This window comes from Stenella coeruleoalba, assembly GCF_951394435.1.
Source record: "Stenella coeruleoalba genome assembly, chromosome: 1".
Lineage (NCBI taxonomy): Eukaryota > Metazoa > Chordata > Mammalia > Artiodactyla > Delphinidae > Stenella > Stenella coeruleoalba.
The window spans coordinates 107,905,641-107,919,073 of record NC_137169.1 but is presented as its reverse complement, the minus strand read 5'-3'; the positions used below and the strand labels follow the sequence as shown (position 1 = coordinate 107,919,073).

The 13,433-nt window shown below is 48.7% G+C and overlaps 2 protein-coding genes across 8 annotated transcripts in view; both read right to left on the bottom strand.

The window, feature by feature from the left end:
* Positions 1-65: 65 nt before the first annotated feature.
* On the bottom strand, positions 66-11,411 carry TARS2 (threonyl-tRNA synthetase 2, mitochondrial). 7 transcript variants are annotated; one of them, XR_013831558.1, is made up of 19 exons: positions 11,122-11,411; positions 10,601-10,797; positions 10,163-10,286; positions 9,361-9,485; positions 8,461-8,578; positions 8,278-8,342; positions 7,945-8,023; positions 6,618-6,764; positions 6,329-6,427; positions 5,808-6,025; positions 5,167-5,329; positions 4,812-4,949; positions 4,552-4,629; positions 2,551-2,651; positions 2,241-2,342; positions 1,994-2,066; positions 1,399-1,513; positions 852-979; positions 317-432 (listed from the first exon to the last, which is right to left on the bottom strand). XR_013831558.1 is itself a non-coding variant. In XM_079944519.1 (18 exons), exons 1-18 carry the CDS (start codon positions 11,185-11,187, stop codon positions 408-410), a joined length of 2,043 nt encoding a protein of 680 aa, XP_079800645.1. In that variant the 5' UTR covers positions 11,188-11,411; the 3' UTR covers positions 66-407. The 7 variants fall into 7 exon arrangements, 4 of the variants coding, with proteins under 4 accessions (XP_079800645.1, XP_079800644.1, XP_079800646.1 ...); XM_079944519.1 differs by lacking the exon at positions 852-979 and having other exon boundaries at positions 66-432; positions 1,389-1,513; XM_079944518.1 differs by lacking the exon at positions 852-979 and having other exon boundaries at positions 66-432.
* Positions 11,412-11,925: 514 nt separating this feature from the next.
* The window catches only part of RPRD2 (regulation of nuclear pre-mRNA domain containing 2), a gene marked incomplete at its 3' end in the record, with an annotated part of 89,604 nt that continues 88,096 nt past the window's right edge, over positions 11,926-13,433 (bottom strand). The window contains exon 12 of the mRNA XM_079944461.1: positions 11,926-12,524. Within this exon, the coding sequence (XP_079800587.1) occupies positions 12,431-12,524 (94 nt within the window). The remainder of the gene's footprint in view (positions 12,525-13,433) is intronic.

Below are 13,433 nucleotides of genomic sequence, written 5' to 3'. Positions count from 1 at the left end.
GGGAGACAGAGTCAAACTCCCTTTTATGTCCCCATCAGGAGTCAGAGATGAAGACACATTCCCAGTAGCTTCAAGTTTATTATTTTTAGTTTCACTCTCCTCACATCCAAACAGCTACAGCTTCCCCCAGACCAAATCTCTTTTCATGAGAGCAGATTCATGCCTCCACACGAGTTCTGAGGGGTCTGGGGGACTTCAGACTCTTGGCAGTTAGGTTGGGCCCCTCCGTGTTAAGGGGGCCTGATAGCTCCTACAGGTCTTTGCCACATCTATACACAAAAGCTCAGAAAATTTCTTCAGCATTTGGGACCCTGGTGTTCTGTAGCTCCAGTAGCCGCTGTACAGCCTCGGCCAAGTCCCATTCCCCAAGTCGACGATTATCTCGAGTCCGAATGTTCACTGTTCTCTTACTCTGCTCTTTCTGGCCAACCACTGCAGAAAGAGGGGAGGTTTGTGAATCTCAAGGCAAATTTATCCAGAGGATATCTCCTTTTGCTATGCAGAAATTTAAGAGACCGAAATCTTTAGGAAGAGCAGAGCTCAGACATGGTTCCGGGAAAGGATATATTTAGCTATCTTTTGCTCTCCAGTTCCCTGGTCATCCTGAGGAGATAAAGAAATATTCCAGACATTCTCTTACATGCTTTATCACTTCCACTCAGGATCCCAGGGGTCAGAGCTAGTAGGGTCAGCCAAAGAAAGACAAACAGATCAAGAAGCAGATCCAGAGAGAGAGAGAAAAAGAGAGAGAGAGAGAGAGAGTGCGCACGCGCGCGTGCGTGTGTGTGTGTGTGTGTGTGTGTGTGTGTGTGCTTTAGAGAAAGGGGAGGGTGGCAGGGTGGATGACACACGTGCAAGTCCAAGGGATCATGGGCAGCTTGCTCCAAGGCTGGCAGGATGAGTGGATGTGTAAAACTAGAGATCCAGGTAATCTGGCTGAGACGTTCCTACTCCTTGTCTTCAAGACAGAGCTCTGAACCTTGGAAAATGAAAAAAAGGAGCAAGGTAGGCCTAGACTATTTTTCTTAAGGCCTTTCTCCTCATCCCTTAGGGCTGACTCTATCTAGGTCTAGAATAAGCAAAGCTAGCTAATTAACGCCTTATTAACCCTTCCTGTTCCTTTCTGATGCTCCCTTGGCTAATTACTAACAGACACCAAGAGCTAGGGCGGGGGTCAGAAGAAAACTGTTCTGAGGGTCAGAGGTGCTGGTCAGGGGGTGAAGGAGCCTAGAGTCCAAATGGCTCAGAAGTTCTGAATCCTGGCTCCTGCCCAGCTCAGGTAATGAGCTGCAATTTACCCAAATATGCGGATGACCAAACGTAGTAGACAGGGAAGAACAACATACAGGCCGAGTGGAAGAGTGCAAGGCTCTGAGGGCTGTGCTAACCCGGTCTCACCGAACTGAAAATTGTAGTGGGCAAGCTGAGCCCGGCGGATCCTCCGGCCGAGGGTCAGTCCGGAGTCAGCATCCAGGTCGCCAACCAGTCCTGCAGCTTGCAGGCTCCGCTGTGCCTGGGGTAGAGGATCATTGACAGGAACCTGATTTAACGGAAGGCTGAGGAGCTAGAACAGTCTGATGCCAGTTTTCCCCAAGCTCCCCCATCTGCCCCTCCTTCCTTTGCCTCAAGGCTCTCCAGTTCTCAGGGACAAACCCTCCTCACTCTCTACACTGAGGCCTCTCCCCAGCCCCACAGCCTCCTTGTCGGCCTCCTCCTGGAGCCAGGCCTCCCTGGACGCTGCCTGTTTCTAGACACCACTCTACCCAACCAGCTGCTCGACTCTAGTACTGTCCATATCCTTACTTCTCTCTAGAAAGGAAAAATAAAACAAACATTTCTCCAAGGCCCCTTCTGTGCCAAGTGCTCAGTTGTCAGCAATTAACATTTATTATTTGAGTGCAGTCTTGTGATTCCAAGTGCCGTGCCCCTTTCACTACCCCATGTGGCCTCTGCTACCCACTGCTCGTCCCCATCCTCACCCCCAACTCCTCACCTCCCTGGCATATTCCTCTTGCTCAGTCCCCACAGGTATGACCACCACCTGGAATGGTGACAGCCATAGTGGCCTGATTGAGAGAACAGAGGAAGGCAAATTATTTGTCCTGGCTCAGACCCCAAGTGTGGATGCAGGGAGCAGATTCTAGAAGGAAACAGAAGTGGAGTCTGAAGGGAGCCAGGATGTGGAGCACGCACTACCTGGCTTGAGGGCCAGAGCAGGAATCGGGAGTCAGAGGTCTCACCATTTTCCCCCGCAGCTTTCCGCCAGCACTCCCAACATCCTTTCCACAGAACCTAGCACTGCTCGATGAATGAGGACTGGACGCTCCAGGGCCCCCGCCTGCCTTGGAGGGAAAGGGGGGGGTGGATGGAATGGAAAAGTGTCACACAATGTGCACCCAAGATCACCTTCCAGTTTCCAAGAATCTTCAGCCCTGGCAAGGGAGGGTGTGGAGGATGTGGTTTAGTTTTTAGGGTCAAAGGCAGAAAGGGAAGTTGTTCTCCACCTATTCCACGGGCCAAGGGAAAAGGGGACAGGACAAGGTTCTGTACCCCTTGTACTGGAGGTCAAATCTCAGGGGCAGTTGGAAGTCAAGCTGGATTGTCCCACACTGATGGGGCCGACCCAGGGCATCGCGGAGGTGCACGTCAATCTGGAGGAGACAGAAGGGAGGACATGAAAGAAACCAGAACCAGTATCCTCCATTATGCGTGCCACCTCCTTCTACCTAGCCACATCCCAGGCTGTGTGGAGAGACGTGTCACCCAGCTGCATCGTGCTGCAGACTCTGGCGGTGGCTCTTTCCACTTAATAGTGGTATATTATTAGGGAACATCAACATTCACATGAGGCCACCCTCACCCTGGCCTCTCAATTCCCTGAGTTCCTCATCTCAGAGACCTTCATCCGCACCCACACTATGGCTACATCCTTCATGTTGTCATCGCCCAGAATGGCTGCACCTCTGAAACAGTCCATCAGACACCTGCTCTGATTACTATCTCTTGTCCTTCCAGCTCTGACAATTATTCCTATTAATGGCTCTTCAATCTCTCGGCTCCTTAACTCCTCATTTTTCTTCCCAGTCACAGGCCTCTCAGCCTCTCCCACCCCTGTTTCTTTCCCCATGCAGCTGTAACCACTCTCCCTGGTTCCCTGGTATCACTGTTCTTCTGTCACATCCACATGACAAAACCCCACCCTGGTGGCACCCTAGCATCCCACCTCCTTGGCCCTGGAACAGAAGTGCCCAGTGCTGCCCAACACGCCACACACCACACAGACGCAAAAACAGCAACTGATGCAAGTCGCTGTTGTGAACCTCAATTGAACCCTTGCTGCTGCCTGCAATCCTCTGGCTGCCCTAATCAGCTCTGCATCCTGTTCTCCTCAAGGATTTTCAAGCTTTCTCCTCTCTTCCCATCCTCAACCCCCGCACTGACAACTCTCCTATTCTCCACTCCTATCTCAGCAAATGATCCTGCCTCCCATCTCATGGAGAATTCTGATAGTTGGTATCATGAGATGGGAAAATGTCTCAACTTCTGTCACCACACCTATAAATATCCTGGCACCTACCCCCAAGCCTTTCCTTCTACCCCCTAAACAACAGCACAGGTGCTTCTTTCTGTGAAGGGCTCTGGATTCCAACCCTCAAGACTCCCCAGAAACTTTCCTCTACTGAAACCCCTTCTACAACTTCGACTTCTCCCTGACCCAAACAGGCTCCCTCTCATCACGGCATTTAAACATTCTCAAGTCTCTCCCTTCATCAACATCTCTTTGGATCTGCCAGCTACTCTCCTTTGCCTTTATAAGAGCCAATGTTCTTGGAAGTGTTAGGTTCATTCATTCACTTCTGACTCCACATCCAGTCCCCACTTTACTGAAAAATGGACCCTCAAAACCTAACAGCCTTTTCACTAAATCCAGCAGACACTTTACAGTCCTTTTTCCCTGACTTCTTTCACCTCTTCCAATTTGCCATGTGAGTTTTTACTCTTCGCCCCAGCCTCTGCCTACAACGTTCCCTCCCTTTTTTTTCTGTACGCGGGCCTCTCACTGTTGTGGCCTCTCCCACTGTGGAGCACAGGCTCTGGACGCGCGGGCTCAGCGGCCATGGCTCACGGGCCTAGCCGCTCTGCGGCATGTGGGATCTTCCCTGACCGGGGCACGAACCCGTGTCCCCTGCATCGGCAGGCGGACTCTCAACCATTGCGCCACCAGGGAAGCCCCCAACATTCCCTCCTGAAGCACCTTTTTACTTGGCCAACGATTACCTTTCAGATCGGAAAGAGATTCCTATGGGAAGCCTTTCCTGATCCTCCTGAGTAACGTGCCCCCTTAGTACCTACACAGCACTGATCCCACGGTGCTGAAACACCCTATTTACCTCTCAGAGCCCTCACCAGACCTAAGTTCCATGAGAGCGGGAGATGTACTGCTCTTCTTTATATCTTACACAAATTTAAAAACATTCCTTCGTATCTATTAAACAGTTAATAAGACAAAAAAAGGAATAAATAAGACTCTAACCACGGTCCCCAGCTTACCTTAGGCCCATAGAAGGCACCATCTCCAGGGTTGAGGTCCCAGGGTTCTCCAAATTCTTCTAGGGCCTGTTGAAGGACCTTTAGAGGAAAGGATACAAGAGAGGAATATGTCATCTTAAACTTTATGAGCAACAGATCCCTCTAGTCCCCAACAGTGACCCTCTCAGCATACGCCTCTACCAGGGACCCTGATTCCCATCTCCCCTCTCCTTCCATCAGAGACTGGTTTATCTGCCTCTGCTTCCCTACCACCTGCTCACCTGCTCAGCCTGGTCCCAAAGGCAAGGCTCTCCCAGGAAGCCAGATGGCCGGGTAGACAGTGCCAAGCGGAAGGAGAACCCAAGGACAGTGTAGACAGAGCGGAGGAAATCAAGACAGCCTCGGATCTCTGCTTCCAGCTGGGGGAATAAGGGCAGATAAGCTGTGTGCTAGCTAGAGCTCTGGGGTGGTGGTAGTTTGGGGAAAAGAGGGCAAAAACATAAAGGAAAGGCTGCGATAGAATGTAGCTAAATTATCATATATAAAGAGGGCAACTGAGAGTCAGGAATGTTGGCAGTTCACAAGGAGAATGAAAGGCAGCTTAGAAATGCTCTGGTGGAGCTGGGGAAGGGCCACCTGATCGGGTGCACAGAAGATGTGAGCGTCATCTTGCTGGAAGCGCCGTAGCCGGGTCAGTCCCCCCAGACTGCCAGAGGCCTCGGCCCGGTGCAAGGCCCCGAAGTCGGCCAGTCGCAGGGGCAGCTCTCGCCAGGATCTGGGCCGGTGGGCGAACATCAGGCTGAGGTTGGGGTGGGGAGGAGTCAGGGCCACAGGGAAAACTAGCCCCTGAAGACTTCTCCTCCGCCCAGGCTGCTTGCTTCCCTTCTCTGCACCATCAGCTAACGCGCTCTCCAGCCTCGGCATGCCTGAGTCCTGTCAATCCCACTCATCACAATCTGGGCCCTGCCTGGTTCAGAAGTGAATCTCAGTAACAACAATAACAGACATCACTTACTGTGCCCCTGTGCTGTGATAGGCACTGAACTGAAAGAAGAACCTTAGACAGCAACTCCAAACCCTTGATATTACACATGAGGAGACTGAGGCTTAGGGAGGTGCAATGATTTTTCCAAATTCACATAGGGAGCTACAGGGCAGATTCAAGACTCAAATCAAGTGTTCCAATACGATTCCAAGTTTTCTACAACTTAGTACTTAGTAACCAGGTGCCTAGCCCTAGCCCTGGGAGGACCCAGGTCTCCTGGATCCCAGCTCACCAGTGCGCAGGGCAGTTCATGGGCTTGAGGGCAAGCGTGCCTGTGGGATGGCTGGTAGAGTGGTCACTCTGGGAGCCGGCATGGCTGTCAGAGTCTGGGGGCTGCAGGGCAAACATGTCTTCCCGGTAATGCTCCCAGTGCCCTGACAGTTCCCAGAGTTTCGTAGAAAACAGCGTGGGGGTTTTCACTTCTGAGAAACCACGGCGGGTGTACTCGGCCTAGAGAGGAGGGTACAGACATGGAAGGCCAGAGTGACTAGGGGGAGAGGAAGCAGGATGGCAGCTGTGTGATTCTTCTGGGCTCTCAGGTCATGCTGAACACAGCTACAACCTAGTAAGCACCATCCTCCCTCACTATGCTCCTCACTGTAGACCACACATTTCTAGGCCCTTGATAAAAGTCACTAGCACTTTACAATATTTATGTTTAAACTTCTAATCCCCCTCTTTTAAACACATGGCTTCTTCTAGGCCCTCAGTCCCTACCCAGTCTTCCTTCCCCTGAACATGGGTCCTCCTTACCCTGATAAAAGCCACGAGTACATTATACACCCTTGTCCCTCGAGGCAGGAAGAAGCAGCTCCCGGGGCTCAGTTCATGGAAGAAGAAGAGCTCCTGTTCCTGGAGTCGGGAACGGCAACGGTCACTTCAACGGGGAAGCGGGGACTTGGGAACCCAGAAGAGATAACTGACCAAGCTGCTCAGTCTGCGGGATTCCGAATGTGCTCTCAACTTCACAGTCAGGTTCCTTCATCTCTCTCCAACCCTCATCATCACCCCCACCCTGCCCCCATTTTCCCAGTCTCTGTACCTTCCCAATGCGCCGGTGGTCCCGTAACTCTGCTTCCTCCCTCCACTCTTCCCAGGCCCTCAGCTCCTCTGCAGTGGGGAAGGAAATCCCTGACACTCTCTGCAGTGTCTCTGGGGTGCCGGAAAACCTCCATAAGGATGATGAGTTCTGTGGGAGGACAAAGGGAGTCAAAGGGAAGATGAGGACAACCCCTCTTTCAATCCTCATATGATACTCTGAGCATAAGCATCACAGGTATGACAACGATCCCATCTCATCTCTCTGTCTCTACTTTTCCCACCATCACCACCAGGAGGATGGCCCCCGCCATCCTCCAGACACCCCCTGCCATGTATATCACCCCGGAGGTGCCTGAGCCTTGATTTCTACATATGTCCTGCTGAATTCTAACCTTACCCTGCCACCTCTTTTTGTCCCCATTCTCACTACCACTGCCCTACCAGCACCCGTGTACTTTGTTCCTTTCCCTTCTAATCAATGACTGCTCAGGGAAGTAACCCTAAGTTCTGGTCAAATATTAGTCTATCCATCCCCTTATCAATCTCCCATACAGCTGCTAGAAAACTCAGTCTCCCACACTAGGTCCTGTTCCTGGATCCATGAAATTCAAATGCCTCTGCTTGTTCTTTCCTTGAACAATTGTATGGTACTAATAAGGAACAGCCTGCATTTTATAGCACTTTTAACTTTTCCTCAAACACTTTCTCTTGCGTTAGTTGGTTTTGTCTCTATGATGTGGATTTACTGGTAGGACAGGAATCAACAGCTTCATTTTATAGATGGGGAAAACGTGTAAGGAGATTTACCCAAGGCCGTATACTTCATCAGTGACAGAGACAGGACTAAGAACAGATGCCTAGGTTTTCAGTCCAGGGCTTTCTGCTCTGCACATCTGCCTCTCCCCTCTCTCTCTGCTCCTATTCCGACTAATAGCTCACCTTGCCCAGGAGCAATATTTTCAGAAAGGGCAGGCCTTTGACTTTAGAGTATTCTCTCTGTGGCTGTCAAATGGTGTTCCACACTGGCTCTCTCCACAGGAGCCTTCCCTACATGACCGTGTCCAGCCTGATCGTGCCCTCCCTCGCCATCTCCCTTAGTGCTAATGTCTGACTATGGACTCGGAATTGGCTTCTGGGCCCTGGCAGGGTGTCCAGTATCTGTCATCAGATGGGGATTTCTAAAAGGCAGGGACAAAGTTTCTATTTCTGGATTGCCCCCCTTAGCTATCAGAGCAGAAAAGGGGTTGACAGAGAGGATCACCTTCCCATTCCCCAGCTCACTCCAGGGAAAACAGTAATCTCAACCTAACCCAGCCCTCACAACTGACCGATAGCAGCTTCAGGCCTCCAATCTGTCCAGTATGCCGAAGGTGGGGGCCTCTGCACAGATCAACCAACATACCACACCTGGGAGAAAGAAGGGGCCAGTTAGTGATTTCCAGATTCTTGAGCTTCTAGGATTCTCCCTCTAGGGTGTTTAGCTGACAGAAAGAGACATAAAGAACTATTCCACAGAGAAAGCAATGGGAGATAAAAATCAATTCCCATTTCTTTTTTGGGAGCAACAGATTACCTTCTATCTTCTTTCCCTTATCCCATTTCTGGCCTTCTTTAGTGCATCCCCACCTCTCCCTGTTTTCCTCAGTCTTGACAGCTCTCACCCATATACTGTTGCCGTTGGACCTGTCACTTTCTCCTCGATCAGGTGAAGCTTAAAGGGGTTATCCTGGAAGAAGGGAAGAGTGAAGACAAGTCTTTATTCCCACGAATAAGTCCTGAGAGAGAGCCACTCCTTCCCTCATGTCTCTAGATTATCCTCCTAAACTTGTGTGTCTCCACTCCACCTTGAAGAGCTGCCGAAGCTGATCCTGGGAAGCCTCTAGTCTCCGGAAGGGTTGAGCAGCAGCTGCAAGTTCCTGACAAATCCGTTCCAAAACAGGCAGCTCTGAGCCCTTGATCGTCCTGGAAAGATGAGGGTTGGTTGGCTTCCATCCTCTAAGGAGCATCACCTGGGTGTTGGCCATGGGATGAAATCCTGCCTTCCAAAAACATCTAAAACTATTGGCAAAGACAAACAGACTAGGGGAAAACAAATAGGAAATCAGGTACAAAGTTTACAGCTGGAGCAAAAGCTCTTTGTACGAAATTAAATGTTGTGTGCAGGCAATCTGGATAAAGAAAACTAGAGCAACAGTAATGAGGGATGAAGTAAAAGTTGAAGAATTCATAAAAGCTAGAGAAGGTAAGTTTCAAGCAGATTTAGAAAAGGAAAGACATGGACTAGTGGAGAAAGTGGTACCTACGTCACAGTTGAGGCATGGAGGGACCCGCCCCTAGCTTTCTTTCTCCTCCAAACTGAACATGCCTGAGGCCCCAGAAAAAGGCCTCAGAAAACACCCCAGGAAAGAGGTACAAACTTTCAGTTATAAGATGAATAAGGTCTGAAAAACTAATGTATAGCATGGTGGCTATAGTCGATAAATTCTGTATTGCATAAGTGAAATTTGCTAAGAGCCCACCTTAAGCATTCTCACACACACACAAAAAAGCATGTGATAATTAACTCGATTGTGGGAATCCTTTCACAATGTATACATGCATCAAATCACCATGTGTACACTTTATATTACAATTTTATTTATCAACTATAGCTCAAAAAAACAGAAAAATAAAGTAAAATATGGTGAAATCTTTGAAAAAGAAACCACTCCAGAATCATTCTCCTCCTTCCTTGCACTACTCACCGTTCCTTTCCAAGGAAGAAATCATGGTAAAAGCCACATCCTGTGCTTGGACCTTGACAGAGAACAGCACCTAGAAGTTGTTCAGCTGCTGCCCCCAGGACATGGGTACTGGAGTGCCAGAATACCTGGGTTCACAAGAAAGGAGTTCATGAGTTCCTAACCTTCTCCTTTAGCCCCTAGCTCTCGGATCCTCCCCTCAGAGAAGCTGGCATGAAACTAGCATGAATAACTATCACAAAATGGGGACCCTGACTTTGGGGTGACCATTAAATAGTAAAAAGTAAAATGAAAACAAAAACAACTGAATAGAAAAGAAAGAAGGCCACTAGAAGCAACGCACAGAAGAGAGTAAGCCTCACTCCTCAGTGCTTCCGGTTCTAGAGCATAGTAGGAGGCTAGTCAGTTTTCATGCCATCCAAGCTGACATGAAAAAGTGGAGAGGAGGCCAGGTGATGTGCTTGGTTGTGCAAGCCACATTAAAATTAAATACATGCTACAGATGACTTATAATGCATGTCTCAAGAGTTGGAGGGCTAACGTGGCATATCATCCTCTATTTTCAACTTTATATCTCTCCCTTTCACTAGCACAATGATCACTGCTTAACAGACCCAGGCTAAGTAAAAACTTTCACCCTAAGTTTCCAGCTTAGCCAGGAATAATCAAGACAAGCAATCTGTGGTAGGCCTCCCTCTCAACTGCAAATGGAGAAACTGAGGCAAAAGAAATAAATGCTATAAGTGCCCACTTAAACATCTCTTCGTTTAGTAGCCACTGTATCCCTGATAAGGAAGAAACTTACTGCTTTCCCCTCTGCAGAATCGAATGTCAGAAATCTGAGGTCAGAATCTGTCTCTAAGGGCCGCTCCAGATCATAAGGTTCTCCATTCACTTGAGCAGCCACTGCAGTATCTGCCAGTTTAGAACTTCAGCAGTGGGGGATGGGGAAAAAGAGAAAAACAAGGTTACCATCCAAAGGGGTAGAGAGGGACTAATCTCTTAGCAACTCCAAACTTGAAAGGGGAAATGTGTTACCAGAGCAACAGAACCTATCGTTGTTTTCCCCCATGCATAATAGAGGAAGGGCAGAGACTATGAAACTAATGCAGATAAAAAGGGATCAGCAGGAAAAGCTGTCTTGATGGGAATGGAATAAACATACAGAGCTCTTTCCCTGCTCAAATCGAGAAAGTACAGAGATAGAAGGATTATCCTGGTGGGTACAGAATGGGCCTGATACCTGATCTGCTGGGCTAGTTGGTAAGGGGTTGTGTTCCATGCCACAGCATCCACTTTCTGGCCTCCAGGAAGTGATATCTTGATAGTCCGGTGTTCCTTCTGTGCCAGGCTTGCTAACCTCTTTACCTGAGCAGTCCATAGCTGCTCAAAAAGGCCAAGCCGCTCTACCAACCAGTGTGGAGGGGTCGGCACAGCTGCCTGGAGGGAAAGATGTTAGGAGGTAACACATGTCCCACCATTCCTTCTTGGGATTGGGGACGGTGGGAAATTAGAACATTTATGTGGCCGTGGTCCTAATCTCTAGTCTTTAAAAGGACTGGGTGATAACGGGTCCTAAGCTGGGAGCCCTAGGCCCCGCAGGCTGCTGACCCTAGGAAAAAGATGGCATCTAAGGGCTACAGTAGCCGGGTCTGGAGACGCAGGGCGGGAGTAGAGGGGGTCAGGCTGGGTTGAGAGCCTACACTTTGGGGTTCCGCTGGGCTGGGTCCAATGTGGTTCGGAATCTTTGGGTACCTCACGCACCGTGTGCAGCCCGCAGGCTTGTAACCCTGGGATCCGAAGCCGCCGCCACCTCTGACACAGCCCCATTTTCCTTCAGACCCGTCCTACATCCTCAAATAAATGATCGCCGCTTCTCCATCGCCAGATTCCTCATTGGCTCCCGGCCCAACAACGTCCATGCCTATTGGTTATTACAGCTGCCACTCCAGTCTGGGACCACCTCCAGGAACTCCGAAGAGGTACACCCCACACAGCGAGAGCAGCGTTGCGACTGGTTCCGGCTGACCGGAAGACCTAAACTGTTACACATATGGGCAATTCCAGAGACCTGCAGTTTCAGACCAAAGTAGCAATAAGATATCCTGCGGCTTTGAGGGCAGGGGCAGGAAAATTCTCCAGAGTGCGAGCGGGAGAAAAACAGATTAGAAAGGGTAGTTATTTTCTTTTAACCATTTTCTTTTACGTAGTCTCCACTGGCAGGTAGGTAACAGGTAAAAGCATAGACTTTGGGACAAGACAGACCTAGTGTAAATCCTGGATCGCTATGTAATTTTGGGTAAATTAATTTCTAATAAGCTTCAATTTTCTTATCTATAAAATGGGAATAATAATAGTTATCATTCTGAATTGTTGAGGTTAATTTTATGTAAATCGCCTAATATACTGCATGGTACACAGTAATGGGCAACAATAGCTACAAGCTATGAGAACAAATGAATATAACCGCTTTGGGGCTAGAGCGAAAAATCTGCAGAGGGCACTCCTTGGAGTTCCTTCATACTCATCGTGCTTAAATAGGGACCTTAGAAACCTCTTAATCTTAAAGATGAGGAATTTAAGGTCAGAGAAGGTAAGTGGTTTAAGGCCAAACAGTAAGCACTGACGCTGGATTCTGAATCCACATCTTGTATTCTTCTACCACACCAGACTTTCTCTGGTAATAGAGTTTACTCCAATGCAACTCCCTCTTCACTTCAGAAAGAAGTGCCTGACCCTAGAATCTTAGCTCTCTGCTTCCTACACAAGACCTTTGCCACTCATTCCCATCCTAGCTCTCAACTTCCTTTATCCCTTCTCTTCCCTCTCCCTGCTATATCCAGAACACAGTACTAGGTATATTTGATTTGTTTTACACAATAAAAATTGAAACACAACCAGATATGTAGTAAAGTATGAGGGGAAATGGATTTGGGGACAGCTGTGAGGTTCTCAGTAATTCCCATTAGTCCCCTCACCTGGGGGTGGGGCTGGTTGGAGTTGGTTCTCAAGTTTCCAATGGTGACGTTATCAAGGATTGTGGAGGAAAAGCTGTCAGAGAAAGATGTTTAATCTAAGTTTCCAGAGGTTCTGAGAGAGGCAGCAGTTGATCTGAGTCACAGGCACCACCCTGGATCTTGGCTCCATCTTCTGGTATGTTACACACCCTGAAATACAAAAAGAAATAAACAAGACTGTGGAAGAGGAAGATTACTTTGTGTGTGTGTGTGTGTGTGTGTGTGTTTGGGAAAAGGTAGGGAGAATTTTTAAATGGCATTCAGAAAGTGTGACAAACTTTACCCATGGCTCTGCACCAAAAGGGACAGGGGAGTGTTACATTGCAGGCAACAAATTGGTAGCTGCTCAATAAATAATTATTGACTTAAGAATACACCAATCACTGTACTGACTCAAAAGTCCAAAGTATTCATATACTGATACACACCTTCTTCAATCATTCTACTTTGTAAGGATAGTAGAGGGATGGTGGAATAAGTAGATTACAGTTATGGTAGCTCCCGGCACTCATCTCTCAAACATTTACTGACTGCTTACTGTGTGCAATGCACTGAGCTGAGTGCTCAGGAGGTGCCAATGAATCAACTACTATATCATCACGTATGTAACCTGTTTTGCAGTGGAGGGAGGAAGGAAGGGATGTCAAGTTATTCCATTCCTCCCTGTGTGGCAAGCAAGCCAGCAAGCAAGCAGGCAAAAGCAAGCTAGCTAAGGCCAACGCATCAAGCACTGGTCCTTCACAGTGATTCTGATCTATGACTAGCATGTCTCAGCCTCGGAATTTTACTATGTGCGAAGTACCATGCTTCACTATCTCATTGAACTCCTAGAACCCCGACAAGTAGTAGCTCTTCTTACGCTCCCTTTAAAACATTGAAAATGACTCTCAGGCAAGTCAAGCTGCAGTCCGTCTGAAACCAAGGCCTGTGTTCTGCCATACTATGCTGTCTCTCAGGGACCAGGATAATCATAATGCATCATGTTTGGTAGCACAGCTTTTTGTCTCTCCAGGGTACACTTCTAGGAGCCTCTGGGGCCTAAGAGGTCTTTAATATAGG

Coding starts and splice junctions, on each gene's coding strand:
- TARS2 (XM_079944518.1), bottom strand. CDS start 11,187: ATGGGGCTGTGTCAGAGGTGGCGGCGGCTTCGGATCCCAGGGTTACAA. Junction 10,798..11,121: donor AAGCCTGCGGGCTGCACACG/GTGCGTGAGGTA, acceptor CTTTCCCTCCAG/GCAGCTGTGCCGACCCCTCC. Junction 2,652..4,551: donor GTGCCTTCTATGGGCCTAAG/GTAAGCTGGGGA, acceptor TGTCTCCTCCAG/ATTGACGTGCACCTCCGCGA.